Here is a 27,675-nt window from a genome sequence, read left to right as displayed (position 1 = left end):
ATCCTCATTATGCAGACAGGGGTCGCAACACTCAGGCAAGACCTTCTCCATGGGTGGCAACTACACGGCTCCTCAAGAGAATGATCCAGCTGTTGGAGTCATTCCCAGAGTAATCAGAAAGATGTTCCAGGAGCAAGAGAAGAATGGAGAGCAGGGACGTGCTGGCCATTGCGAAATTCAGGAGAACTCACGAACGGCTGGGGCCGTCCAGGCCGGTCTGGGCCAGCCCATTTAAGTTCTGTACTGTAAAATGCACTTGCACGCCCTTGTTTCACCGGTGGTTCATTTCGCCAACGCGCAGCCTTTGGCTTCTGGAGCCAGGACGATCAACGAGGGACATTCAGCTGTCCACAGTGCAGCCAGACATTCATCCCAAGACCTGTTCTGAAGAAAAACAACATGTTGGCAGACAACATGGATTTACTGAAGACGAGACTCCAAGGTGTTCCTACTGATCACTGCTATGCTGGACCTGGAGATGTACGGGTCTGCGATTTCTGCACTGGGAGAAAAAAGAAGACTTGTCTTCATTGTCTTGCGTCCTACTGTGACACTCACCTCCAGCCTCACTATCAACCTCCAGCCTCACTATCAACCTGATATCAAGCTGATTGAAGCCTCCAGCAAGCTCCAAGAGAACATCTGCTCTCTCCATGACGAGGTGACAAAGCTTTTCCGTCATACTGATCAGCAGTGCATCTGTGCTCTGTGGAAGAACACAAAGACCATGCTATGATCTCAGCTAAAGTCGGCTCTTCGGTGCTACTGGAAATTTCTGACGAGCCGAAATCATTTCGGCACTACAGCGCCGAAACAGCGGTAAAATAGGAGTATGAATCGGCCCTAAAACATCTGTAAACTGCGAAGAGTGAATAAATCAGTGACTCTCAAACTGCCTGGTCTGTGGCCCTCGCATGCTGGTGAAGGAGTGCAGATACAAGGACACAGTTCTTCCTTAGTTAACTTAGTCTTCAAATATGATGCTTTGCATGGTCCCGTTAATATTAACATTGCAACAATATTGCAAAAAGATCATCAGATCATTAGTCCTCATATGATTATATGAGGCAATGTGTTCAGGATGTGGCCATTATGTGTTCAGCCTAGTTAACAGTCGGAGGTACGCCTGCTGGGATCTCTGTCCATACATCTTCTACTTCGAAATCTACAATGGCAAGGTATACGACTTATTGAACAGCGATAATTGCATAATGCTGATTATTAATTATACAATCGCGTTTTTCTGGAGGGTCTGACTAATGTACCTACCGGTACATTTGTTTCTCACTCTATACTGTATGTCATTATTTCTGCTGGAACGATCAGCACCAACCGTCTTGTGCACATGGCCAGTAGGGCATTTCTTTTCACAGATGCTCTATGACATTGGTTCCCAACCTTTTTATACTGAGGACCACCTCAGAAAATATGTGGCTCTCCAAGTACCACCTGATATTAAAATACAGGAGCGTAGACCATAGAGTATATATATAATAGAGACTGAACTGGCGCGAAGCTCCGCCCCCCCAGCTATTCATGTCAGTGGAAGTTGCTCAGTGGCGTTTTGAAGCACCCGGAAGACTGCCGGAAGTCCCTCCCAGGACCTCAACTTTGAGGTCCTGAGTGACGTAGGGCAACCGAGCGCTCAACGTTAAAGCCCAGCTGCACGGGGTTTCCCGGTCATGAATCCACGGGTCCTCCTGTAGTCCCTCCTCCTACCACTAGGACCCAGAGCTTCAACGTTGGAAAGTCTGCCTGCCCCCTTGGCGTAGACCTGCCCTTTTTGTTCCATTCCTAAGCCAATAATGCTGCTGCTCTGACAAAACTCTGTCTAATCACTAATCAGCACAACTGAACCAATTTATAATGTGATTATGTTGAAGTCAGACAGTGTTTTATAACTTTATAATATAACTTTATAACTCTAGCGTGCATTCAGTCAGTCATTCAGTCAGTTACAGACAGTGTGTTTTGGTTTGCAGAAAAGGAACAACAACGTGTTCGGTGTAACGTCTGGACGCTTTAATATCAACATATCAGAGGTCGGCGGTTGTTGTTGTTGTGGTCCGTGGTGGTCCGTGGTGGTCCGTACGGTGCTGCTGGGACTGGTGGTCCGTGGGTTCCAGCCTGATTTCTCACCATGGTCCGTGCGAAAGCCGGCCAGCCTGCCCGGAGACCCCCGCAGCCCTCCGCCCCGGCGGGACGCTCCTCTGGATCAACCCGGCGGGCGCTCGACCAGAGCGGCGTCACAGAAGGTGAGGCCCCGGTGGTGGTCCAGTCCCCCGGTGGTGGTCCGGTCCCCCGGTGGTGGGCCGGAGAACCACTATATTTCCACAGCCACTCTCACTCTAGCCCCGTATGTGCCCTCTCCCTACGCTCATTCTGTAGCTCCGAGGGAGAGGGCACATATGGGGCTACTCTCACTCCAGAGATTGCATGTGTGTATTTTACTGTTGTAGCAAAAAAAAATAGCCGATCTACAAGCTTGTAAATCGGCTATTTTTGCTATCATTTGAATTGAAATCCTGAAAAGTGGCAGCGGTGGGCGAACGGATTGCGGAGCGGTCTTGATACCGGAAGGTCGCCAGTTCGAATCAGCGGTCCGACACGTTACAATTACCACCGCTGAAGTGCCCTTGAACAAGGCATTGAACCACTACGATGAAATGTTCTATGAGCAGGGCCTGGCTGGAAACAAGTTCTTGAGCTTAGCCCAGGCAACCCCACACCTGCCAATTGATTCATTAACCAGTCCACTTTCCACAGTCAGTTTGCACTCTTCAGACACAGGCAGACAGACCGATACAGAGAGCTCCATGTGAGAAATCGGTGCTATGACAACGGGTATTATTAGGTACCCAAGTTACATCGTTCCCAAGTAGGCCGGTGACCAGCGGGCACGTACAGGCAGAGATGAAATGTTTTTATAATCGTCATGGGGGCGGTACAAACGGGACGAACCGACTAGGCGAATATACTGTAGGCCTACATATTCAGATCTAATTCATCATGGGGGCTCGAGCCCCGCCGCCCCCACGGAGTCTACGTCACTGCGTACAGGTCTAGTTTTTTTAGGGGCGCTAGCCCCTCCTATACACAGGTTTAATGTTTGGGAAATTTTACGCCATAATGTGCCTCATTACGTCATATTGTCTCTTTATTGTTAATGGCGTTTAATGTCTGTGTTGTTTGTTTTACATCACCATTACATCACCTAATCAACATGAGTTAGACTTTAATATATTAGCGCCCCTCACTTTACACGGGTGGGATTTTTTAATAGAGGGATAGGTATATAGGCAGTAGGCTGACAGGAATGGGGAGAGATGGGGGGGGGTGATCATGCAGTAAAGGCCGTCGGGATCGGGAGTCGAACCCGCGGCACACTGCCAGACTGGATTACCAGCCAATAATAATAATTACCAGTAAGACGCCCTGAGGGTGAGAAGGGCAAAGAGCTTCTATACTGCACAGTTAAAAAGCAGGAGCTCAACTATTAATCTATGGTGGTGTCCATGAGGTCAGGTTACTGACCGGGTCCATGCAGATCTAGGTGATCCAGTCTTCTCCATGACACGCGCCATATATGGAGCGTGTATTGAGTGTACAGGGTTTGAACCCAGACAAGACTGAGCTTCTCTTCTTCCCAGCGTCTGTCCCAACAGCCAGGAACCTTGGTGTAGTCCTGGACAGTCAGCTCTCGTTCAAAACTCACATCACAGCTGTCACTCGATCCTGTAGGTTCACACTCTATAACATACGACGAATTAGACCGTTCCTCACCCAGGAATCAGCCCAGCTCCTAATCCAGACAACAGTCTTGTCAAAACTTGACTATTGTAACTCCCTCCTCACTGGCCTACCGGCATGTGCACTTAAGCCTCTCCAACTGATCCAAAATGCCGCAGCTCGCTTGGTCTTCAACCAGCCAAAATTCTCACATGTCTCCCCCCTGCTCCTCTCCCTGCACTGGCTCCCGATCGCTGCCCGCACAGAATACAAAACTCTGATGCTGGCATTTAAAGCAACCAAAGGTATGGCTCCCCCATATCTTGCAAGCATGATTGAACCCTACAAACCCTCCCGAGCACTCAGATCAGCCAACGCAGGGAAGCTGGAAGTACCCTCACTAAAAACGCCGGGACAACGCTCCACACGTCCCAAACTCTTCTCCCTTCTGGCCCCAAAACTGTGGAACGCACTTCCCGTTGCAGTCAGAACTGCAGCATCACTCCCGATCTTCCGCCGTAGTTTGAAAACCCACCTTTTCAGACTCCATCATGGCCCATAGCACTTACCCTACCCCTTTAGACAACACTTTTTCAGACTTAGATAGCATTTGAAATAGACTTATAGCATGTCATGTAGACAGCACAATAACAGTACAGCATAGTATAATATATATGTTTAGCTTATATGTATAGTGTCATTATATATAGATATGTTCTAGTTACGTTCTTAGCTTACGCATGTTTCTTGATAAATGCTGTTTATATATGTGATGTATTCCCATGCTTTTTGTTCTTGCTTAATGTAAGTCGCTCTGGATTAAGAGCGTCTGCTAAATGCCTAAATTGTAAATTGTAAATTGTAATGAATCCGTTCTCAAATCTTCTATTAACAGCTAGGTGTACTGTCATGCTCATTTCAGCACTGCTGGATAGCCTATTTCAACCAATTGCTTGGTCAGAAGAATTACCTGTAGTAATATAAATATTTCATTCCACTTTTGTCCTTTTTTCCTCCTTTTTTGGACGACTCCTCTGTGTACCAGTGGTTGGGAACCTCTGCTCTATGAGAGTGATTTGCAGTGTTGACGTATTTTTGCAAGAGAAATAAAGCAACCAGATCTACAAAGAACAAACCCAACAGAAAATTACTAATGATGATCGGACACACAGGGGTCCCCAACAAAATGAGTTTAAATATTGGATATTAACTGAATCTGAAGCAATATACAGACCCCCACAATATGCAACAGGTTTACAAAAAAGACAAGACAAATTTCAAAACTATGTAATTCACATGTATACCTTTTGTTTTTCTTTTCCTGATCTGATTTATCGTGAGGTTTTTCTATATGACACCAAGTCCAATCTGGGTGAAATCCACATCGGAAAATTTATATAATGGCGCAGTGAGCCCTAGCTGGGCCCGTTGGTCTGGGACAGAACACGGCCCGGCCCGACGGGCTTACATGAGATGGCTCTAATGGATTCTATATGGTTCACAAACATGCCGGTCTGACAGACAGCCACTAGGACTAATTAGGCCTATATAAAAAAAATAGAAGTCCATATTATTTAATGGCATCAGCACGTGTGCAATTCGGCCAGTCATAGTTTTAAGCTAGCTCACCTTAATTAATTATAATAGGCAACTGTAGCTGTGTAGGCTGTAGGCTACTACACTGATCTCATCAGTTTGGTGCCTCAGCATCAAACTTCCATTATGCGTGTGTGCCAACTCGCCAAATGTCCCGAGAATTATTTTAATATGACGACATCATAAAATAAACTACTTTGAAGAGGATATAGCTTAAATAGCTATATCTATTTTAATCTCAAAACAACCCCAATTGTTTTTCTTCCTAGGAGAAGCACACTTCTCCTGATGCCAGGCCTGTTCCATGCCGGCAGGATTCAGGATGGGGTATTCAAGGTAGAATACCCCATCTTTTATTGCATTGACATACCCTTATATCAGCCGATTGACTGAATAGACACCCAATTAGGTACTGGTGGCTTAGATCCAAATGTATTACATTATAATTTACATTGTTAATATCGCAGGCCAGCTAACGGCATATGGATATTTAATTTGGACCAATTTTAAAATGTACCTTTAGAATAGATCAAACCCAACTCCTTTGATGGTTGTCGTCTTTAGTTAGTTGTAAACCATACTAGATTTTGCTATCACATCATATCATTTTGCATAAGTTCTTGTACTATTCATGTATGTATGACAGCATGCGCTTATAAAAGGCATGTAGACCGTAGACATGAACAGTATAGTATCCCATGTAAAACCTTTGAATTGCATATTTCATTCCATTTTCCTTCCCTGTGCCCCATAAGGTAACACGAGAAAAGCAGCCTCAATTTTACACAAAGCATCGACACTGAAAGCCAAGCCAGTTGAGCTCCTGGAGACAGTCATGGCAAATCTTAAATCAGGGGAAAAAGAGCTAATGTTGGTATCCACTGATCAGGAGGAGAGTCCTGCAGGTAAGTTCTGCATGCTTTGAGTGTTAATATTGTGGACTGATCATTCTAACCACTCAAAGGAGAGTCTTTGAGTCTCCTACCGGAAACACAACTGCATGGTCATCAAATTATTGGTGTAGGAATACGACAAAATCTATAAGATATCCATGAATTCTAGGCTTCATGGGGTGTGTAATTGATTAAAACTGAACTACTCCTTTAACATGAATCCAACACTGATAGTGATGGATTAATCAAGTCTATGTATGAAATCTGCAACACTCTCTATACTAGGCCCCCTTACCTACACAAAATCTCGGAAAATAGCAGATCTATAAGCTCACAGCACGTTGTGTTGGGACACTTTGAGCTTGTAGATCAGCTCTTTTTGCTGGATGTATGCCCCAGAATAGAGATACTACTAGTGGTTCAAGTGGTCAAAAGAAACTGAGAAATCACATGCAAAGCATTGTGAAGTTGTAGATCACCATCATACAACAAAGTCAGTATAAAATAGGACTTATGTTATGTAGTTAAATGCGAAAGCAGTGATTTTTATCTTCTTAAAAAGAAAAGAATAATTAGCTTTATTCTTACCACCTTTCCTTATTGCAGCTATGCAGACCAGTGAGCCACTGAGTGTAGCATCTTCTGGAGGCAACTATGCTGTGCAGGCACCTGGTCGGGTACCGGTCAACCACCCTGCACTACCGCCTCAACCTGTCAGCAAGGAGCCTTCATCAGAGTGGAAGATACCAGCTGCTGTACCTGGTCGGGTACCGGTCAACCACCCTGCACTACCGCCTCAACCTGTCAGCAAGGAGCCTTCATCAGAGTGGAAGATACCAGCTGCTGTACCTGGTCGGGTACCGGTCAACCGCCCTGCACTACCGCCTCAACCTGTCAGCAAGGAGCCTTCATCAGAGTGGAAGATACCAGCTGCTGTACCTGGTCGGGTACCCGTCAACCACCCTGCACTACCACCTCAACCTGTCAGCAAGGAGCCTTCATCAGAGTGGAAGATACCAGCTGCTGTACCTGGTCGGGTACCGGTCAACCACCTGTTGCTTCATCAGAGTGGAAGATACCAGCTGCTGTCAGCCGACATGTTTCCTCAGGTCTGATACAGTACATTAGTTGGAGGTTAACCAAACATATCACTGTTCGTCTGTTGTTTTGAGAGAGAGAGAGAGAGAGAAATATATATATATATATGACAAAAAAGGGACTCCTGCACATCCAAAAAGACCCGTGCGAGGTGCAAGTCTAGTTAGCAGGCATAGACATCACAAAGAGAAAAACCTTCCAAGGAAGGGACTGCACTCTCCAGGGAACAGAGACGGACAACTTACTGCATCAACTTATTTATTAGCACGACGCGTTTCGCCGTGAGCTTCGTCAGGTGCACCTGATAGATATATATATATATATATATATATATATATATATATATATATATATATATATATATATATATATATATATATATATATATGCCTACGTTTATACAATATGGTGCAAAAACGATATAACATAAAAGCCCTATAAGGGCTTGTTTGTGGTCCTGTGGAATTATTAAATTAATAGAGGGCTATATTCATACCTCTTCTTTCCAGCAATCATTTTTATTGTAATTTGTGAAGCCGCTAGTCACACTGGAAAATATAATTATTTTGTTGCCATTTCGTTTGAGCTGTAGGCCAATCTTTTTGTTTTTTGCCAGCTATATCTCAGACAAACTGCTGTCTGCTGAGTCATGCTTGACGCCTTTTATGTGAAATGGGACGTGGAACAAAGAAAATGAAGTTGTCGGGTGATTTTACGATCATTTGGCACCCGCTTGCATTCATTATGACATACACCAGTGTACGCAACACTTTTTTAATGGGACGGGAGCTTGTCGCAGGTTCAGCGTAGCACACACACACACACACACACACACACACACACACACACACACACACACACACACACACACACACACACACACACACACACACACACACACACACACACACACACACACACACACACACACACACACACACACACACACACACACACACACACACACACACACACACACACACACACACACACACACACACACACACACACACACACACACACACACACACACACACACACACACACACACACACACACACACACACACACACACACACACACACACACACACACACACACACACACACACTTAGACCTGGTCGTATATCTGTTGTGAATGAGACCCTATATGTTTATCCTTAAATAGAACGCTAAATAACATGTTATGGCGTCGTTGGCGGCTCGGGATATCATTAAAAACACATTAAAGAAGTCGTTAGCGGGGGATGAGTAAATTACTCAGTGTCATTTCGAGAATAAATATAACTTGAATGAATTTACAGAAATCGTGTATGGGGGTCCCTTGGCACAATATAATGTCAGACAGAAGTGCGTGACCAAATACATGTTAATTTGGGCACAAATAAGCAATTTAAACACAAAAATCCACTGTTTTCCATGTGTTTCTATTTGATTAGTTCTCGTTTAGATTATGTTTTTGTATAATTGTATATTTTTCTGTAACTAAATGTTTCAATGGACTGAATACACATGAGCCCAATGGAAATAAGCTATAGTACTTATTCCTGCAGGAAGACTTCGAAAGGTACCAGACCCTGACACTTAAACAGCTGTTCCGTAAGTTGGAGCAGTGTAATAAGGAGCTGAAGAAGTACAGCCATGTGAACAAGGCGGCCGTGGACCAGTTTGTCAACTTCTCTGAGCAGAAGGAGAAACTGATCAAGTGTCAAGATGAGCTGGACCGCGGCCACACAAAAAAATTATGTGAAAAACATTTGGAGAGTTAATTTATTGACCTTCTGGGCAGCATGCCCAAGACCTTCAGAGCAACATTAGCAACTTTCTCCTGGGGGATCCCGAGGCGTTCCCAGGCCAGTGTGGAGATGTAGTCCCCCCCCCCCCCCCACCCCGCCACACCCACGCTCGGGAGGCATCCGTACTAGATGCCCGACCCACCTAAGCTGGCTCCTTTCCAAGCGAAGAAGCAGCTGCTCTACTCATGTGACTGAACTTCACCGCATCTCTAAGGGAGATGGCAGCCAACAGTCGGTGAACTATAGGTGAGAGTAGCAACTAACATTCTAACAACGAAGATTGCTCGGTAAGACAGAACAATCTCTGTACACCTTTGGGTGTTGTACACCCGTCCAGGATCCCTGCAAGAGTAAAGAGCTGGTCAGTTGTTCCACGAACAGGACAGACTCCACATTGTTAGTCTTCAATCTGAGGTTCGACTATCGGCTGGACCCTCCTTTCCAGTACCTTGGCGTAAACTTTCCCAGGGAGGCCAAGTAATGTGGTACCTCTAATTGGCACACCCTCTGGTCCCCCTTTTAGAAAAGTGAGACCACCACCCCGGCCTGCCACTCCATCAGCACTGTCCCAGTCTTCCACACAATGTTAAGACGTATCAACCAAGACAGCATTTCTGGACGGATCTCATCAACCTCCGGGGCTTTGCCACTGTGAAGTTACTCAACTACCTCAGTGACTTATATCTGGTTGATTGATGACGATGCCCCCCCCCCCCCCCCCCCCCCCCCCCATCATCCTCAGGCTCTGCCAGGGAGGGTGGGTCCGATGTTGTTGGGGTTTAGGAGTTCCTCAAAGTGTTCCTCCCACCTCCCTACGACTTCCTCACTTGAAGTCATTGTATATGAGCATGATATTTGTATTAAGCTGTAGGCTACTCTTGTGCTGTTTTGCAAGATGTTAAAGTATGCAAAGAAACAAGCCAACCACAAAAAACGTCAACCACTAATATTTACAAGCAACTTTACAGACAAAATACAGCCTTGCTTATAATAAGGGGGGGGGGGGGGCAATACTCCCCCGTCATAGAATGGACCTACAGTGGCGTGATGGTCTTAACAGACAGCCACAGCCACCATATTGTGATAGAAAATGCAGTGGTGTAAAAGTAACGCAACATGATGCTATGTGACACGTTGTGATCTTGTAGATCGTCTATTTCCCTTTAAAACAGTGGATAAAAGTGACAACATGACCGTGTGTGTGCGCGCTAGGGTTTTTTTCGGTCCAGTGAAAGGAGTTTATTACTTCACATTCACTGCAACTAACGCTGCTATATATATATATATATATATATATATATATATATATATCTGCATGTATCAATCAGCAACTCATTCATAACCAGGGATACAATAATCATGCAGGACATGAATACGTATCTAATGGAGGGATATAGAGAGATGGAGCAGTACAGGGAGACACAGTAGACATGAGGGTACCTGCATGGTTGTAGTTCCTAAATAGGATAAGAGAAACCCAACAGCTGTGCCGTTTGTGAAACAAGCTTCTAAATGATCTGAAACCCTTTACTTGTACTTTGTGGTAAAAGCACTCAAAACTTTCTTCTTTACTGCATTGATCCCCCCCCTCCCCCCACCCTTTTATTTATTGGAGAAAAATGACACTGACAGTGTGACCCCACCCTGTCACTGTCTGTTTGCTTTTACATGCCTTTCAGTAGCGCGCACTGTTTAGGTAGGGTATGGACAAACAAAACTACAAGCAAACAGATCACAAACAGCTCTCACCACAGTTTCACCACAATTTCTCAAACAGTTACTAAGGTGTCCTGTCACTTTAAATAGGGGACAGCACAGCACTAATGGGCCAAACCAACTCCTGTCTAGAGGTAGGGAGGATTGCTTGTCGCCGAGGGACATTGGCGTCTAAAATGACGTTGGAAGAGGACTAAGGAGAACTAAGGACTTTGAGAAATAGAAGAGCTACAAGCTCATTGAAATATGAATGTGTATATAACAGCCTTTTGACCTATGCTATAACATGTTGTGGATCATGTTAACCCCTTTTAATTTGGTCCTGTGTTGTGGGAGGAGCCAGGGGGGTATATAGCTCTGGGAGATGGCAGTGTCAGTCAGTCTGGCCTGCTGTCTGATGCTGCCTGGAGCTGCGGAGAACTGTCTCTCTGAGGAGACATTTGGTCTCCTCTGTATTTTTGCCACTTCTTATGCACTTTGGACAATAAAACTACTGTTAAAACTCTGCCCAACTGCGTTGCCTCGCCATTCCTGGTGTTCATATTACCCCGCCTGAGACAGGGGTGTGACAGACACGATGGAGACTATGCACAAAAACTAATTTCAACCACTTTACTTGTAAAACTGATGTGACAATAAAGTTGATTCTGATTTCTACTGGAGTACATTTACTCAAATACTGTACTTTACTGGAGTATTTCCAATTACTCCACTACATCTCAAAAGCAAATATTGTACTTTTATGCCACTACAATTATTTGAACAATTTAGTCAATTTGTAGATTTTGATTATTACAAAGCACAATTCACTATACATTTTAGCCATTTGAAAATAACCAATCTACAAGCTCACAATGCATGGCATCACAACGAGCCTGTAGATAAATCTGCTATTTTCAAAAGATTGATAGACTTTACTACATAAAATATGTACTACATAAAATATGTAGTACTTTTCCCACCACTGAGTGTCGCCCCATCGGGTACTTATTACTTCAGTATTTTCTTGAACTATACCTTTCTACACCTACCCCTCCCACATTATCATACAACAGCTGTGGGTGAGGCTTAAGTTTAGGTGGGTGGTGCTAAGGTGAAAACCAGGTGTGGGTGTGGCCACATAAAAACATAATTTTAACACTTTCTATACACTCATTTGAAAGAAATGCAGTTCCGTTTGATTCACAGAGGGGGCCAATCAGAGGCCAATCAGAAGGAGGCGGATCTTTCCGTGTGTGAAATGGGCCATTCAGAATGACCATATTTGCTTTGCTACTGTAGAAATGTATTGATGCCAATACTTATGTAAGAATATCTTGCCAATAGTTTAGTACTTATACTAAAGTCACATTTTGAATACAAGCCTTTTACTTGCAGGGTGTTGTGGTATTTTTGCCTTTAAAGTAAAAAAAATGAGTACTTCTTCCACTGTTCTCACATAGTCAGACGATCGGATATCTCTGCTTATACCAATCGCTTGGATACATTTAAATTCAGCTTGGATGAGCGCCAAAGGCAACCAAGGACAAAGCTATGACCAATGCTCTTTTTTTACTGCATTTACCACACGGTAATGTCATTCACATTGGTTCTGTATACTGTCTCTCTTCCCCCCCCCCCCCCCCCCCATATCCAGCCCACACAGAATTTGAAGGTCACACTTATGTAGGCGGAGATCTGTGAAAGTCTGACAAAATGAGTCAATTTTGTTGCCGTCAGGCAGAAACCGCTTATCGCCATATTGTTGGTTTTTGTAAATGAATGCCCTTCTTGATCAGACATCACACAAAAGCGTCAAATCTGCAAGATCTGCTACTTTTGCGATTTTTCAATTTGAATCCTGAAATGTAACAGCTTTTGGACTATGAGGTTTCCACCCGACTAGCCTCGGAAACCCAGACGTTTTTATTTCCAGGGAGGAAAAAAAAAAGTCTGGGTCCGAGTCCACTTCGGCATAGAGTAGTGCAAACATCGCTCACTCTCTGCTGATTTCTGATTGTCTGCACCTTTGTTAAAGACACACTCACACTCCTCCTCCTCCTCTCTCTCTCTCTGTCGCTTAAGTAATTAGTCTCATGTTACGCAGCTGCGCATAGTTTCTCCTGCCAGGTCCTGCCGGGAGCTGCCTATGCCATAAAAAGCATAGGTGAGTTCCAGGCTACCACCCGACAGACAATTTGTTCCACCACAGGTCCAGAACCATATTTCAATCAGCGAGTTCACAGAGAAGATCAGATACAACACACCACACACACAGCAGCTGTACAGCAGACTTCAGTAGAAGCGCTTCCGAAGAGCTCGACTTTTAAGGGCATAGGAGGCCAAACATGGCGGTACTCGCCAAGGACAAAACACTCTGCACGCTTTATACCGTCGATGACAGTGTCCACCACCACTGTACCTCCACAGTGTCAGCAACAGCGTCCACCGGCCAGCAGAGAACGCCTTCCTCTCACTTCACGAGGACAACGGTGGCACTGTGATGAAGTTCCGTGTTCCACCTCAACCTCTTGTACAAACTGGGGGGGGGGGAGGGCAGAGAGAGAGAGTTAAATGAAGGCAAGGTAACTAAATAACCCAAATGTGTTCTTTAGTAAGGCATTCTATTCCACTGCAAACTAGACCAGTTTGCTTACAGAACTGCATGCCAGATAAAACCATAACTAGGTTTTGCTCCGAGTGAATGATAACCCACCTTTTGATGTGAGGGTGCAGACTAGCCGAGACCCAACCTGATCCTGGAATGAGACTCCTGGATCGCTGCCCTCCACTCACTCCTAAAAAGTACCAAAGTGTTGGCATCAAAATGTATACTTAAAATACCAAAAGTAAAAAGTAGGCCTACTTATTGTGCAGAATGTCCAGTTTCAAGTTTTCAAATGTACAATAATCTATTGAAAATGCCATTGTGAGCTGAGCTTGTAGATCAGCCATTTTCAAATGGCTGAAATGTATAGGGCTGAAGTGGCTAATGTATTTTCCTATGCACAGCTTTGTGTGTTGCGTACAGTATGAGCACCGGATGTGTTTGTAGCACGGAATGTGATGGTTTGATTGGCTGAACACGGAACATGATGTATGATTATGCATGATAAAAACACCCCTCACTTCACACAAATCTACAAAGTAACTATAAAGCTGTCAAATAAATGTAGTAGGAAACTCTCAAGTACAAATACCTAAACATTGTACTCAAGTACAGTAATAATTAAGTACCAAATGTTACTTTCCACCACTGGCACCGATACATCCATCACAATACAGATGGCACTAATTTAACAAAGAACTTCCACCACATGTTATAGCTCTAAATCCACTGCTGACCTGAGGGATATGAAATGGTCCACCCCATCTGCCCGATAACCTGCAGAAGATGACCGCTGTTGATCCAAAGATACGATGTGGACTGGCAAGCTCTGGAGGCATCTCACAGGCCGGGGCTCAAGAAGAACTTCTTCCCTGCAGCTGTCAAGAGGAAACCCGTTAATAAAATACAAAAATCTGCAGTCACCTGTAAATAATATTCACTACTAATTGAATTTGTTCATCCTCCATCCAGTTTAAAGGGTCTCATTCCTGATTTGATGGAATTGTTATCTAGCTCTGTTACTTCCACAAACTCCTCAGCAATTATTACAAATATAGATTTGACAACAAAATATACCTTTAACTAATGCAATATCCAATGTTGCTGGATACTGCAAAATCTAGTTAAGGGGAATATGTATTCTACATATAAACCCGGTAGGTTATGTATACCTTGTCTTTTAAAAACAAACAAAAGGCTTTGTTTATTTTAAGGAAATAAACTGCATGTCACACTAACTTCTCAGTGCTGCACCTTTTCAGTGCTTCTATACTGTACCTGTATGAGGGAGTGACAAACTAAACCCTCCATTCTCTTGGATTTGTGATTCCAGTGCCAATGTGATATGCTGAAATCCTGCAGCCATCTGAAATGTACAAGATACAGATTTTATGTTTGGTAGCCTACATCTTCAAGTATACAGCATACGACATTGTGTTAAGATATTGTTGCAGTCAGTAAAAAAACAACAACTGTACATTAAACCATATACATTTGCTGTCGGGCAGAAACCTTTAACTCCATATTCAGACTTTGTTTGTGTTTATTTGTAAATGAATACCCTGCTTGATCCTACTACACTACAGCATCACACAAAATCATCAAAAGTAGCAGATCCACAAGGTCCAAACATGAAGCACGAAGCACGAAGCCACACGATTTGAGCTTGGTCTGCTACTTTTGCAGTTTTTGAATTTGAATCCTGAAAAGCAGTGGTGGAAATAACTAAAGTACTGTACATACCCAAGTACAATTTTGAGGCATTTTGTACTTTACTTGAGTATGTCCAATTTTCAATACTTTTCAATACACTCTACTACATCTCAGAGGCAATTGTAGTACTTTTACTTTACTACACAAATATTGTACTCCAATACATTAATTTGAAAACTTTAGTTCAGCCTACTAGTTAATTTGTATTAGTTAATTTGATTATTATTACAAAACATACATTAACCACTTCAGCCCTACAGTATATAAATTTCAGCCATTTGAAAATAACAGATCTACAAGCTCACTGTGCGTGCGTGCGTGCGTGCGTGCGTGCGTCCGTGTGTGTAGTATTGACGACTTCTTAAAAAGTGTAGCCTACTAGTACTGTAGGCCCTGGGTACTTAGTAGGCCTAACTTTCCACCACTGATGCCAAACTGATGTCCTTGATTACAATTTGAGAACCTATGCTAAATATCCCAACAATATGATCCAATGGGATCAAAAGGTATCCAACCAACCAAATCCTAGTTCTAAAGAAGTTCTAAAGAAAGTATCAATACATTGCATAAAGACAAAATAAAATCATCTCACCCAACATGTTAAGTTGTTCCAGCAGATTCCTTTGTTCATTTGTTGTTTGCTTGTAAGTTCATATTCAGAATCACAATATCTAAATATTTCAACAATTCTTCAATTATTTGTGATGCAGTTTATCAACCTCAATATCTGCGGTAATTAATAATATAAGGCAGGCTGCAAAGAGTTTTTCTTTCACCAAACAAAGCAAACACTCTTCCAGCCACATGGAACCTCAACCGGGCACTTCCTGGAACTTTTATACCTGTTCCTTGTATCACTTCCTGGAATTTGTACATAATTTGCTGCTTTTTGACCCACAGTGCCTCCTATGAAAGTTAACCATGTACTACACTGAATGAATTGGATACAAAAACACACAAATAGTGGACTGTTCTACTCCTCCATTATAATAATTTGAGTTAGTAGTGTTTTTCTATTATTATGAAACATTAACCATCCCTTATCTGTGTATCGATTTATGCCAACTGGAACTGTGATGTCATAGAGGAACCATTATAGTTTAAGAAAGGACCTTTCAGGCGGTTCTTTAACCCATTTTGGGCGGGAACCCTCTTTGGTGTTTTAAGGATCATGTTATACTTTAGCTATTGAGAAATAGCAGATCTACAAGCTCATAGCGCGCCACCAAGTGGCGCGCTACGAGCTTGTAGGTCTGCTATTTTTGAAAAATCGTGAAAATGTAGTGCAAATCTTTGAATATACCTATATTCTTTCAGAGCGAACATTTTTAACTCAAATCTTTGCTCCTGGGATGGGGGGGTCACTGGAACAACATCTTCAGATGGGGGTCGGTGGCATATTACATATCATTTTTGGGGTCCTTGACATGAAATATTGAGCACCACTGATATAGAAACATAGGTATTTCAGAAAACTGTCAGGATTTAGAAGACTTTTTCTTTTTTTTGACGTCAGGACTTAAATGATGCATGGGCAACTGGCCCATGCATCCCAGGGGCCACATGCGGCCCCCACTATCAACTGGCAGCCCGGGGGCCACATGCGGCCCCCACTATCACTTAATGTGGCCGGCAGGTTAATATCCCAACATTGATATATTATTGATTTCAGCTAATCACTAGTATTAAAATGTAATTGTCTTTTTTTGTATGTCCAATGTATTTGTATTTAGTTTATAAAGTTAACATAACTATAACTAAATGCATTTGAAATTAAAAAGAAAAAAACTTCTCAGGATTCCAATTAAAAAATAGCAAAACATTATTCAGGATTTCAATTTAAATATAGCACCCCTGCAGGGGTTCAAGTGCTTAATTTTCTGTCATTCTGTCACACACACACGCACGCGAGCACACGCAGCCGAGCACACACACACATGCACGCATGCACGCACGCACGCACGCACACATCACTGTCCGACATGTACTTCGTTGTCCTACTTGGCCACCTTAAAAGGCTGTTTCACATCATTTCACATGTGTCTCTTCTCTGTCACCTGGGACTGCAGAGACCAAACAATTACCACCTGCAGTCCACCCTGAGTAACTATACATACATACATTTACTCAAATGTCTTACAAGTATGATCGTATACCTATACAAACCCTACAAACCCTCCCGCGCACTCAGATCAGCCAACGCAGGGAAGCTGGAAGTATACCTTCTCCAAAAACGCTGGGACAACGCTCCACACGTCCCAAACTCTTCTCCCTTCTGGCTCCAAAACTATGGAATGCACTTCCCATCACAATCAGAACTGCAGCCTCACTCCCAATCTTCCGCCGTAGTCTGAAAACCCACCTCTTCAGACTCCTCCATGGCCCGTAGCACTTGCTAGCCTAGCCCCTTAGATAGCACTTTATGTAGACTTAGATAGTATTTTAAACAGACTTATAGCATGTTACGTAGACAGCACTAGAATTGCATTTTATGTAGTCATAGCACTTTATAGTACACATGTTGTATAATATATATATAGTAGAGTATGTATAGTTTACATAGATACTCCACTGTTACGTTCTTAGCTTACGCATGTTTCATGATAACTACTTTTTATATATGTGATGTATGCCATGCTTTTTTGGTATTGCTTAATGTAAATCGCTTTGGATTAAGAGCGTCTGCTAAATGCCTAAATTGTAAATTGTAAGTAGACTTGGATTATTATTACATAACCCATATTTTATATTCGGAAATAGGACATAACACAAAGCCACATGTTTACTTTGCCACTGACTTGAATGCCACACATTGGAGCGGTTAATAGCACAGCTAAAAAAATACTAATAAGTATATTATTATTTTTATTTTTTATCCACCAAATAATGAATGAACACACATCAGATCAAATATAAATAAATAAAAACAAAAAAACATAACAAAAACAAAGACAACAAAAGAAACCCAAAGAAAAACAGAAAAACAGCTTGACATAAACTACAACAATTTTTCAAATTAAGTGCAAGGCAAGACAGGAAAGGGCAGGAGACATGACTCACAATATAATATACAGCAGATATGACATTAAAGCATTCTTACAGACAAAACAATCACTACACGAAAATATCCTGAACAGTGACCATTAACTCTAATTCTTGATTTGGAATTATTATATAGCGGATTAATCCAAGAAACAAATTCTTCTCTAAAACCCCTTTCTTTCTTTTTTTCTTTTTTTTTATCCCTTGATTTTGTAACCCATTTTTCACCCCTGTGTCAATTATCTAATGTGATCCTGGGCTCTACACACCCTCCGCCAACCTAGTCCCCATGTATGGGGGACATGGGGAGAGCAACGGACTCATGCTTCCTTCATGCCTGAGTGTCCAAGTTGCTCCTTTACACCTGACACGGGGGAGTTTCCCTGGTTGGACGTAGCGTGTGGAAGGAACACGTTATTCCAACCAGTTCCTTTCCCCTCCATCGGGCGCCCCAGCTGGCCAGGGGGATGCAGTTTAGAGACCAGGATTACTGCATGTTTTTTGTGAGAGTACCTGCCCTAGGGGACACGGGGAGAACATGCAAACTCCACACAGAAGGGCCCTCGGGTATGGGCACTGATGACGCGGAGGAGGAAACACGCCGCCAGCACCCACAGCGTCCCGAGCGGGAATCGAACCCAGAACCTTCTAGCTGTGAGGCGACAGCACTACCAACTGTGCCACCGTGCCCCCCCCTAAAACCCCTTTCATTCAAAGTCTCTTCTAAAAGGAGCCAATCTAATCTGTCGAAAGCCTTGATACCGTCGAGGCTAAGGAGCATCGATGGGTCCTTATCTCTTGCTGCTAGTGACTGTATGTTCAATGCTCTCCTAATATTGTTTGTCCCTTGTCCACTCCAGATAAACCCCGTTTGCTGAGGATTTATTAATTTATTTATGTACTTTTGAATTCTATTCGCCAATATAGAGGTTAATATCTTATAATCCACGCACAAAAGACTGATTGGGCGGTAACTAGAACACTGTATGGGGTCTTTTCCTTCTTTATGTAGTACCGTGATGGCTTCTGACCACGACTTTAGGGGGTCTTAATAAGTATATTATTATGCCACTACATTCTATTTGTGTCATCACAGTCATCTGAGACTGAAGAGACGATCACCCTGTCTCACACACACACACACACACACACACACACACACAGACAGACAGACAGACAGACAGACAGACAGACAGACAGACAGACAGACAGACAGACAGACAGACAGACAGACAGACAGACAGACAGACAGACAGACAGACAGACAGACAGACAGAGATATCCATATGGCCATAATGGACACTGACAACGGGTATTGGATAACTGGATGGGGCATGCATTGGGTCTCTCTGAGTTTTATTGGTACCATATTAAGTAATCATTATTGTGTGGGTAATGACGTAATCACGTCACAATGCAACGTCATACTTTTGCCAATAAATTGATCTATCAATTTCCATTGTTAGATTAGTTGGCATCCTTAATGGGATTATTTTGGCTGTTGAATGGCACAACAAGCTCAGTTTGACCAGGGACAGTTCTGCTGTTCCATTTGTCTGGACCTACTGAGGCATCCGGTGACTGTTCCCTGTGGACACAACTACTGCAGTGGTTGTATTGAGGGATTCTGGAGCCAGGACGACCAACGAGGGAGATTCAGCTGTCCACAGTGCAGCCAGACATTCATCCCAAGACCTGTTCTGAAGAAAAACAACATGTTGGCGGAAATCATGGATTTACTGAAGAAGACGAGACTCCAAGGTGTTCCTACTGATCACTGCTATGCTGGACCTGGAGATGTGCCCTGTGATGTCTGCACTGGGAGAAAACTGAAAGCTGTGAAGACTTGTCTTCAGTGTCTGGTGTCTTACTGTGACACTCATCTCCAGCCTCACTATCAATCGCCTGCCTTTAAGAAACACAAGCTGATTGAAGCCTCCAGCAAGCTCCAAGAGAACATCTGCTCTCTTCACGATGAGGTGACAAAGCTTTTCTGTCGTACTGATCAGCAGTGTATCTGTTATCTGTGCTCTGTGGAAGAACACAAAGGCCATGATATGATCTCAGCTGCAGCTGAAAGGACTGAGAAACAGAGAGAACTTGATACGAGCCAGAAGAACTTCCAGCAGAGAATCCATGAGGGGGAGAAAGACATTAAGGTGTTTGCCCTGATCAGAGACAGTGCTGAAGAACAGAGGAACCGTGTGGAGCAGGAGATCACTGAACTGAGAAGGAGACATGCTGAGCTGGAGCACATCTCACACGTAGAGGACCATATCCATTTTCTACAACATTACACCTCCCTCAGTGCATCCACACACCCAGTCAGCAGCAACGTCCGTCCTATGAGATACTTTGAAGATGTAACTGTGGCTGTGGCAAAGATGAGGGACCAACTAGAGAACATTCCTAAAGATAAAGAGGAAGGAACAATGGTCTCAGAGACAGTGATTAGGTTGGATGGTCTATTGTCAGCACCAGAACCCAAGACTAGGGCGGAGTTCATAATATATTCACGTCCAATCACACTGGATCCAAACACTGCAAATACAGACTTGTCTCTGTCTAAAGGGAACAGAAAGGTAACATGGATCGACAAACAACAATCATATCCCCATCACCCAGAAAGATTCACTGAAGTCTGTCAGGTTCTGAGTAGAGAGGGTCTGACTGGACTCTGTTACTGGGAAGTAGAGATGATTGGACAACGTGTTGATATAGCAGTATCGTATATAGATATCAGCAGAACAGGATACGTTTATGAATGTCAGTTTGGACGGAATGATAAATCTTGGTCTTTAATGTGTTATAAGAGATCTTACGATTTCAGATACAATGACACTGGTACTTTCATCCCAGGTCCTGTGTCCTCCAGAGTAGGAGTGTACCTGGATCACAGTGCGGGTACTTTGTCTTTTTACAGTGTCTCTGACACCATGACTCTTCTCCACAGAGTCGAGACCACATTCACCTCCCCGCTCTATGCTGGATTCTGGCTTCCACCAATCAATGGATCCAATGTTGAGTTATGTGACCTCTAGTACAGCCCCAGCCCAAGGTACAGTGCCACCCCCAGAGTCCCAGCCAAGCGAGATTGGGCACCAGTAGAAATATGTTTAGATGAATGTGCCTTAGGGCAGTGCTTCTCAAACCTTTGAATTTCAAGGACCCCCATAGAGTGGACCCTTACAGGTCCATTTGAATTACAGACCTGTACGGGTCCATTTGGAACCCTCTCAATGAACCCTGGGGTCCCTGGACCCCACTTTGAGAGCCACTGTCTTAGGGAACACAATAATTTATTTAACAAAGAATCACACCTGTGTGAAGTGAGGGGCGCTCTTATCATTATACATCATCTCATGAACAACTGAATTCATGTGATTGATTCGCCGATTTGCTTGTTATGACGTACATTTTCCCATCATTCTCAATGGCTTTTAATGTTTGTTTGCCACAATATTTGGCGGGCATTTGACCTAATTTCTCCTTTCATTGTAAAATGAAATATTGAGATGTGTTGGGACAAAATCTACCTCATATTTGAGGCACATATGGCCTAATTTCTCCTTCATTGAACTGAATATGTGATTGGTTCGTCTACATATGACGTAAAATTTCCCCTCAATGGCATTTAATGTTTGTGTTGCCATAAATTTACATCATATTTGGCGGACATTTTACCTAATTTCTCCTTTCATTGTCAATGACAAAATGTGTGGGGACAAAAGCTGTATATAGGAAAATCACACTTGTGTGAAGTGAGGCAAGACCTCAAAGTTTGGTTAACTGCTGTAAACAAACATTAAAGTCCATAGTTTTGGCTGCCACACTGTGTTTTAAAGTGCTCTAAACAAACAATTAAAAGTCCATAGACTTGGCTACCATGACGCAATGTAACATGCCAGACGGAGCGCCCCTCACAAATACCCTGGAAATGAAATATTCAACACATTCAATGTGGAATGACTAAAAACCAGTACAAACGACAAACATGATTCTGATTATGGGTCAAAGACGAGACGTGATAATGTGTTGTGCAGAGGCTTTATAAAAAGAAGAAAAAAGAAAAAAGAAAAGAAACAGTATATGTATACAATTGTATACATGTTTAATAACTGAACTCATATACCCTTCTTTTGACATATATGTCTGTTTTTCAGCTTTAACGTGTCAAGATGTAATTGTCCCGGCTAAAATATCAATGACAGAAGTATTTTACAAATACTTCTGTCATTGATATTTTATATATTACCCACTTCAGAATAAATGTGTATGTGAGTTGAGATGAGGACGAGGGGTCGCCCCAAATCATTGCACCATATAACCGCCATTACACTTTTCATGGCACCCCCTAGAGGGCGCTCACACACAATGGGTGCACCACAACAAGTTTGGGAACCCCTGACTGGTAACCAAATCTCCCTGTTATATTTGATTATTTCATCTTTGGAACAAAAACATAATTATGTCATTCAGTACAACACAGAAAACGAAATGTTGTTATTAAATATAAAATGAATATGAAAGGTAGCTATAGCTAATTTACATAGGCGGCAAAGAAACTGTCTGTTAAGAATGTTTATGTAAGATTTCCCATCACTCAGCAAGCATAACGCTTGCTGAGTGATTGAAAATAGCAAGGCCCATGGTACAGTAGACTGATCGGCTATTTTCAAATGGCCGAACTGTATGTAGGGCTGAAGTGGGTAATGCATGTTTTGTATAATCAACATCTACAAAGTAACTAACTAAAGTGTTCATATTATTGTAGTGGAGTAAAAGTATATATCTGCCTCTGTCTGAGACGTAGTGGAGTAGAAGTAAAATATACTGAAAATTGGAAACATTGCAGTAAAGTAAAAATACCTCAACATTTTACTAAGTAGGCCTACAGTACTCTTGAGTAAATGCACTTAGTTACTTTCCTCCTCTGAGAACGAGGGACCATGATATGTCTTCATCTCGGACAATCACTATAGCATCAATCGAGACAGAATAAGTACGGTGTAGTCTAACCACAAGGCCACCAAGCTGGAAGTTTCACAGGCTGTGCAGTTACTCATTATTGGAATGCAAGGTTATTCAATATTGGAATGATGTCTGTTGTGCGTATTCACAGCATATATAGTTGACATCCCCAAGGTCTGGACATATATACATTCAACAGAACTGGAGGCCTGGGAAAAGCCAATCTAAATTACATAATGTTCCTTAAAAAGCAAGGACAACAAACGTCCCTTAAAAACTAGGACAAGGCTCAACAAGTAACTGTTTTGCACACATAACTTTCCTTTAAGCGCAACTGGGAATGTGTGTTTCCAGCAAATCAGATTGCACGTTTACAACGACCTTCTGGAATACGTGATTAAATCATCTTGCGGGACAGGTAATATTCATGTTGGCGGAGACCAGTGGTCCGGGGACCGCTAGGGGTCCTTGATGATTTTGTGGGTCTGCATGTAGCCTATAACTCAGAGAGTGAACATTTGTCAGAGTTCCATTTACCCTGAGGATTTTACAACGTAGTTGGGGGTGGTTCCACATGTAAAAGCTGTATTAAATTGGTATAGTGTTGTAGTCAAGTCCACCTAAAGCAAGTCAAGACCAAGTGTGGGAGGGATATCAATTCTGAGGTTGTGTTTTTTTTCTCATTTGATAGACAGAAAACACTGCGAGAACTAGGCGCATCAGATGCACTCTGTTACTTACAGTAACAAGATGGCTGTCTATAGCGCCAGACAGCTCTCTTATAATGTTCGTATAATACATTATTTCATTGCATTGTAGTGACTTGTGAAGAGTTGTGAGTCGTGACTCGAGTGGACTCGGTAGAGGAAGAGTCCCTTTAGCCAAATTCCAATACCTCAAATCTCGGCCACTCGCTCACACTCGGTCACTCCAGCATGGTGCTGTTAGGGTGAAATTGGTGACCTGCTGAAATTTGTAACAATCGTGCATACAATCACATAATGTCAGTGTCCAAGTGTAAATCGTTACTCAAAGACCTCCATATAAGTTGTGTGAAGTCCACAAGATGGTCACATATTTCGTCAGGTCACCAATTTCACCATAACACCGCCATGCTGGAGTGACTGAGTGTGAGTGAGCGAGTGGCCAAGATTTTGGGAGTCAAGGTCGAGTCAAATGATGTGCGAGACAGAGACGAGACCCAGTAAATTAAATTGTGGACCGAGACCGGACTTGAGTATTACAACAATGGGGGTCTTTTGAGAGTGTCACTAGTGGAAATAGCTGATCTACAAGCATTAAAAAAATACCATTAAATTAAGGATTATGCTGTGTCATTCTGTATAGGAGAGCAAGTGACTGATGTTTGCTTTGAGAGCGAGAGAGAGAGAGAGAGAGAGAGAGAGAGAGAGAGAGAGAGAGAGAGAGAGAGAGAGAGAGAGAGAGAGAGAGAGAGAGAGAGAGAGAGAGAGAGAGAGAATAAAAGAAGGAGAAGGGGAAGAGGGTGGAACAAGAGAAAGTGAGAGACAGAGTGAGTTAGAGGTATAAAGAATAAAGAGTGAACGAGTGGGTGAGAAAGGAAAACGCTGTGGAATTGTTTAGGAATGATGACTCATCCCTTCAGGCTGCTCTCAGATCTACTGCCAAGACACCCACCCACGCACACACACACACACACACACACACACACACACACACACACACACACACGCGCACGCGCGCGCGCGCACGCACACACACGCACGCAGTGGTGGAAACAGTAGTGAAATATTTTACTTAAGTAAGTAAAAGTATACAATACTGCAACGTAGAAATACTCTGTACAGTCTGGAAATTTACTTGAGTAAAATTACAAAGGTATTGGCTTCAAAATGTACCTAAAGAACCAAAAGTAAAAGTACTCATTGTGCAGAATGCCCCATTTAAAGTTTTTAAATGTATTATAATCTTTTGAAAATAGCAGATCTACAAGTTCACAATGGGTCACATCATGACACATTGTGAGCTTCTGAAGATCTGCTATTTCCAAATGCCCGAAATCTATAGGGCTGAAGTGGTTAATTTATGTTTTTGTTTTGTAATAATAAATACAAATCTACAAAGTAACCAGTAACTAACAGGAAAAAACAGGTGCGCTTTGTTTAAGGCAGTGGATTTTAGCAGTGTCCATGATGTCACAGACACTGGGCTCACTTCCTTCCTGGACTACAATTCCCATAATGCTTTGGTGCACTGCTCCTCCTTGTGAATAGGGGGAGGGATGTCTTACTGAGACAACATGTAGTCCAGGAAGGAAGTGAGACCAGTGTCTGTGACATCAAAATCTAAAATATCTAAAACCACATATTACACACATAAAGACCCCAGGAAATCTAAATATTCTAAACGTCAAGTGTCCCTTTAACTCATAAACCAACTATATGGAAAAAGCGGCACTCCAAAATACAAGATGCAATTTCTCATGTTTATTTGAGAACGCTGTTGCGTTTTGGCAGTAGCCTTCTTCAGAGCAGACTAACAAAGTGAGTCTTTATAATATAATATACAGTAATAACTTGACTGACGACATCCTGTATCTGGTTTGACACAAATTATGATTCAATTTCTCCCCAGAGCAAGCAGGTAGGCTCTTTTAGCTCAATGGTTAAAGAAAGGGTCAGCACTTGCACAGGAGACCAGGGTTCAAGTCCAGGGTAGAAGAGGATAGTTACATAGTGCAGCTTTAAATTATTTAAAGTTAATAATAAGTGAAAGTACTGTATTCAAGCTTTTCTTTGACAAAAGTACTGCCATTACATTGCTGTGTGGAAACCTCATACGTCTAAAACTTTGATGATTTTGTTTTTTAAATATGGAGATAAGAGGTTTCTGCAACAATATACTCAACATACCAAAAGTAAAAGCTCTCATTGTACAGAAAATGTCTCATTCACAACAAGCACACATTGTCTGACAGCAAATGATTTACGTAAGCAGCGCCGACGCATGTGAGCCATGTCATGATGTTTACACTCAACTGACGTACCTATATTTTTATCACCCTGGGAACGGACAACAGGTCTGTGAGCTATGCACACTAACATGATGGATTTAAAGCACACATGTCTGTGTACCCACTAGAGTAGGTGATGAAGTGAACACCTACGCACGCACACATCACTGACCCTAAACCTAACCTCAATAGAGCGTCGCAGTCCCGCCCCCTGTCATGACGACGCCAGGCCCAGGAAATGATTCCTAATGCATTTTTCACATAGACATTTCAAAAAGTATTTATTTAAAGACGGTTACGCAGCGGACAAAGCCAACTCGACTTGATCATGACAATAAACACAATATTTTGGACCAAACAAATAATTACAAAGAAGAAAAACAACAAAAAAAGTGTTGTAACCTGCCGTTTTTTTCTTCTTTCAAATATTTTTTTTCGCCCAAAAAATGGTGTTTGTTGTCATGATTTGTCACGACAAGAGTTGGCTTTGTACGACGCTTAAAAGGTCTTTAAATAAATACTTTTTGAAAAGTCTATGAGGAAAATGAACGGAGAATAATTTCCTGGGCCCTGGTAGGGGGTGGGACTGCGACGCTCTATAAGCATTATACTCGAATGAAAAAATCCTTTGCCTTATACTGCTGTGAGCTTGCCATGTGTAAAACCCAAATATATCTCTGCAAACACAAATGCACACGCATGTCACACGCACGCACTTCACTTTCATCTTCACCTTCACCTGCACATCTCATGCCATTTTAATGAAACAGACTGCCATGGACTAGCATGACAATGTGCAAGTGTGCATGTACAGTGTGTGTGCGCGTGCGTGCGCGCGTGCGTGCGCGTGTGCGCGCGCGCGTGCGTGCGTGCGTGCGTGCGTGCGTGCGTGCGTGCGTGCGTGCGTGCGTGCGTGCGTGTTTGTGTGTGCGTGCGTGTGTGTGTGCGTACGTGTGTTTCTGTGTAGGGAAGGCACCTAACCTATCTGATTGATCAGAGAGAGGATAGGGAGTCTAGGAAATGAGAGGCTGTGGGTGGGCTTATCATCCCCACCCCCCACCCCCCCCCCCCACCCCCCCCCACACACACACACACACACACAGACGTAAACGAGCACAGCCTATCATGTTCTATATTGCTACATTGCATTGGTCTATATCATCGCTGTCGGGCAGAGACCTTGTATCTCCAAATTGCACCTTTTTTGTTTTTTCATCACTTCAAGCAAACGTGCTATCGAGCCTCTATGCAAGCTCACAGCGTGTCATAACGTGAAGCGTTGTGAGCTTGCCGGGCAGAAACCTATCTCCATGTTCTCAGATTCACTTTATTGTCACTTAGATGCACGGTTTAGGTACATGTGAAAAACATACGCTCAGAAGCTCCAGTAAAAACATGATAAAACCTAAACACTCAAACAATAAACGCAGGGCTATATAATGTCAGTCAAAAGTGCATAGGCATATAGTGCCGAATACTCAAAAGTGCATATTGCAGAAATGGAAAGTTATTGCACATTCACAGTCACTTTTCATTTAGTAT

General features: G+C 42.9%; 2 protein-coding genes and 1 long non-coding RNA gene across 3 annotated transcripts in view; 2 read left to right on the top strand and 1 right to left on the bottom strand.

The window, feature by feature from the left end:
• The window catches only part of LOC306943072 (tripartite motif-containing protein 16-like), a gene marked incomplete at both ends in the record, with an annotated part of 38,375 nt that extends 38,140 nt beyond the window's left edge, over nt 1–235 (top strand). The window contains one exon of the mRNA XM_079529277.1: nt 16–235. Within this exon, the coding sequence (XP_079385403.1) occupies nt 16–235 (220 nt within the window). The remainder of the gene's footprint in view (nt 1–15) is intronic.
• Nucleotides 236–12,476: 12,241 nt separating this feature from the next.
• LOC306943947 lies at nt 12,477–15,908 on the bottom strand. The gene is made up of 5 exons (XR_013792469.1): nt 15,721–15,908; nt 14,694–14,781; nt 14,153–14,293; nt 13,524–13,605; nt 12,477–13,347 (listed from the first exon to the last, which is right to left on the bottom strand). It is a non-coding gene; the product is annotated as an uncharacterized lncRNA (long non-coding RNA).
• Nucleotides 15,909–19,675: 3,767 nt separating this feature from the next.
• Nucleotides 19,676–21,211, top strand: LOC306943071 (tripartite motif-containing protein 16-like; the record flags this gene model as incomplete). Its single annotated transcript, XM_079529276.1, has 1 exon — nt 19,676–21,211. The coding sequence occupies one exon, from the start codon at nt 19,676–19,678 to the stop codon at nt 21,209–21,211; it is 1,536 nt and encodes a 511-aa protein (XP_079385402.1).
• Between the last annotated feature and the right edge of the window lie 6,464 nt (nt 21,212–27,675).

This window comes from Electrona antarctica, assembly GCF_951216825.1.
Source record: "Electrona antarctica genome assembly, chromosome: 19".
NCBI classification, from domain to species: Eukaryota; Metazoa; Chordata; class Actinopteri; order Myctophiformes; family Myctophidae; genus Electrona; species Electrona antarctica.
The sequence above is the reverse complement of the archived record's forward strand: the minus strand, read 5'-3'. Positions and strand labels throughout refer to the sequence as shown.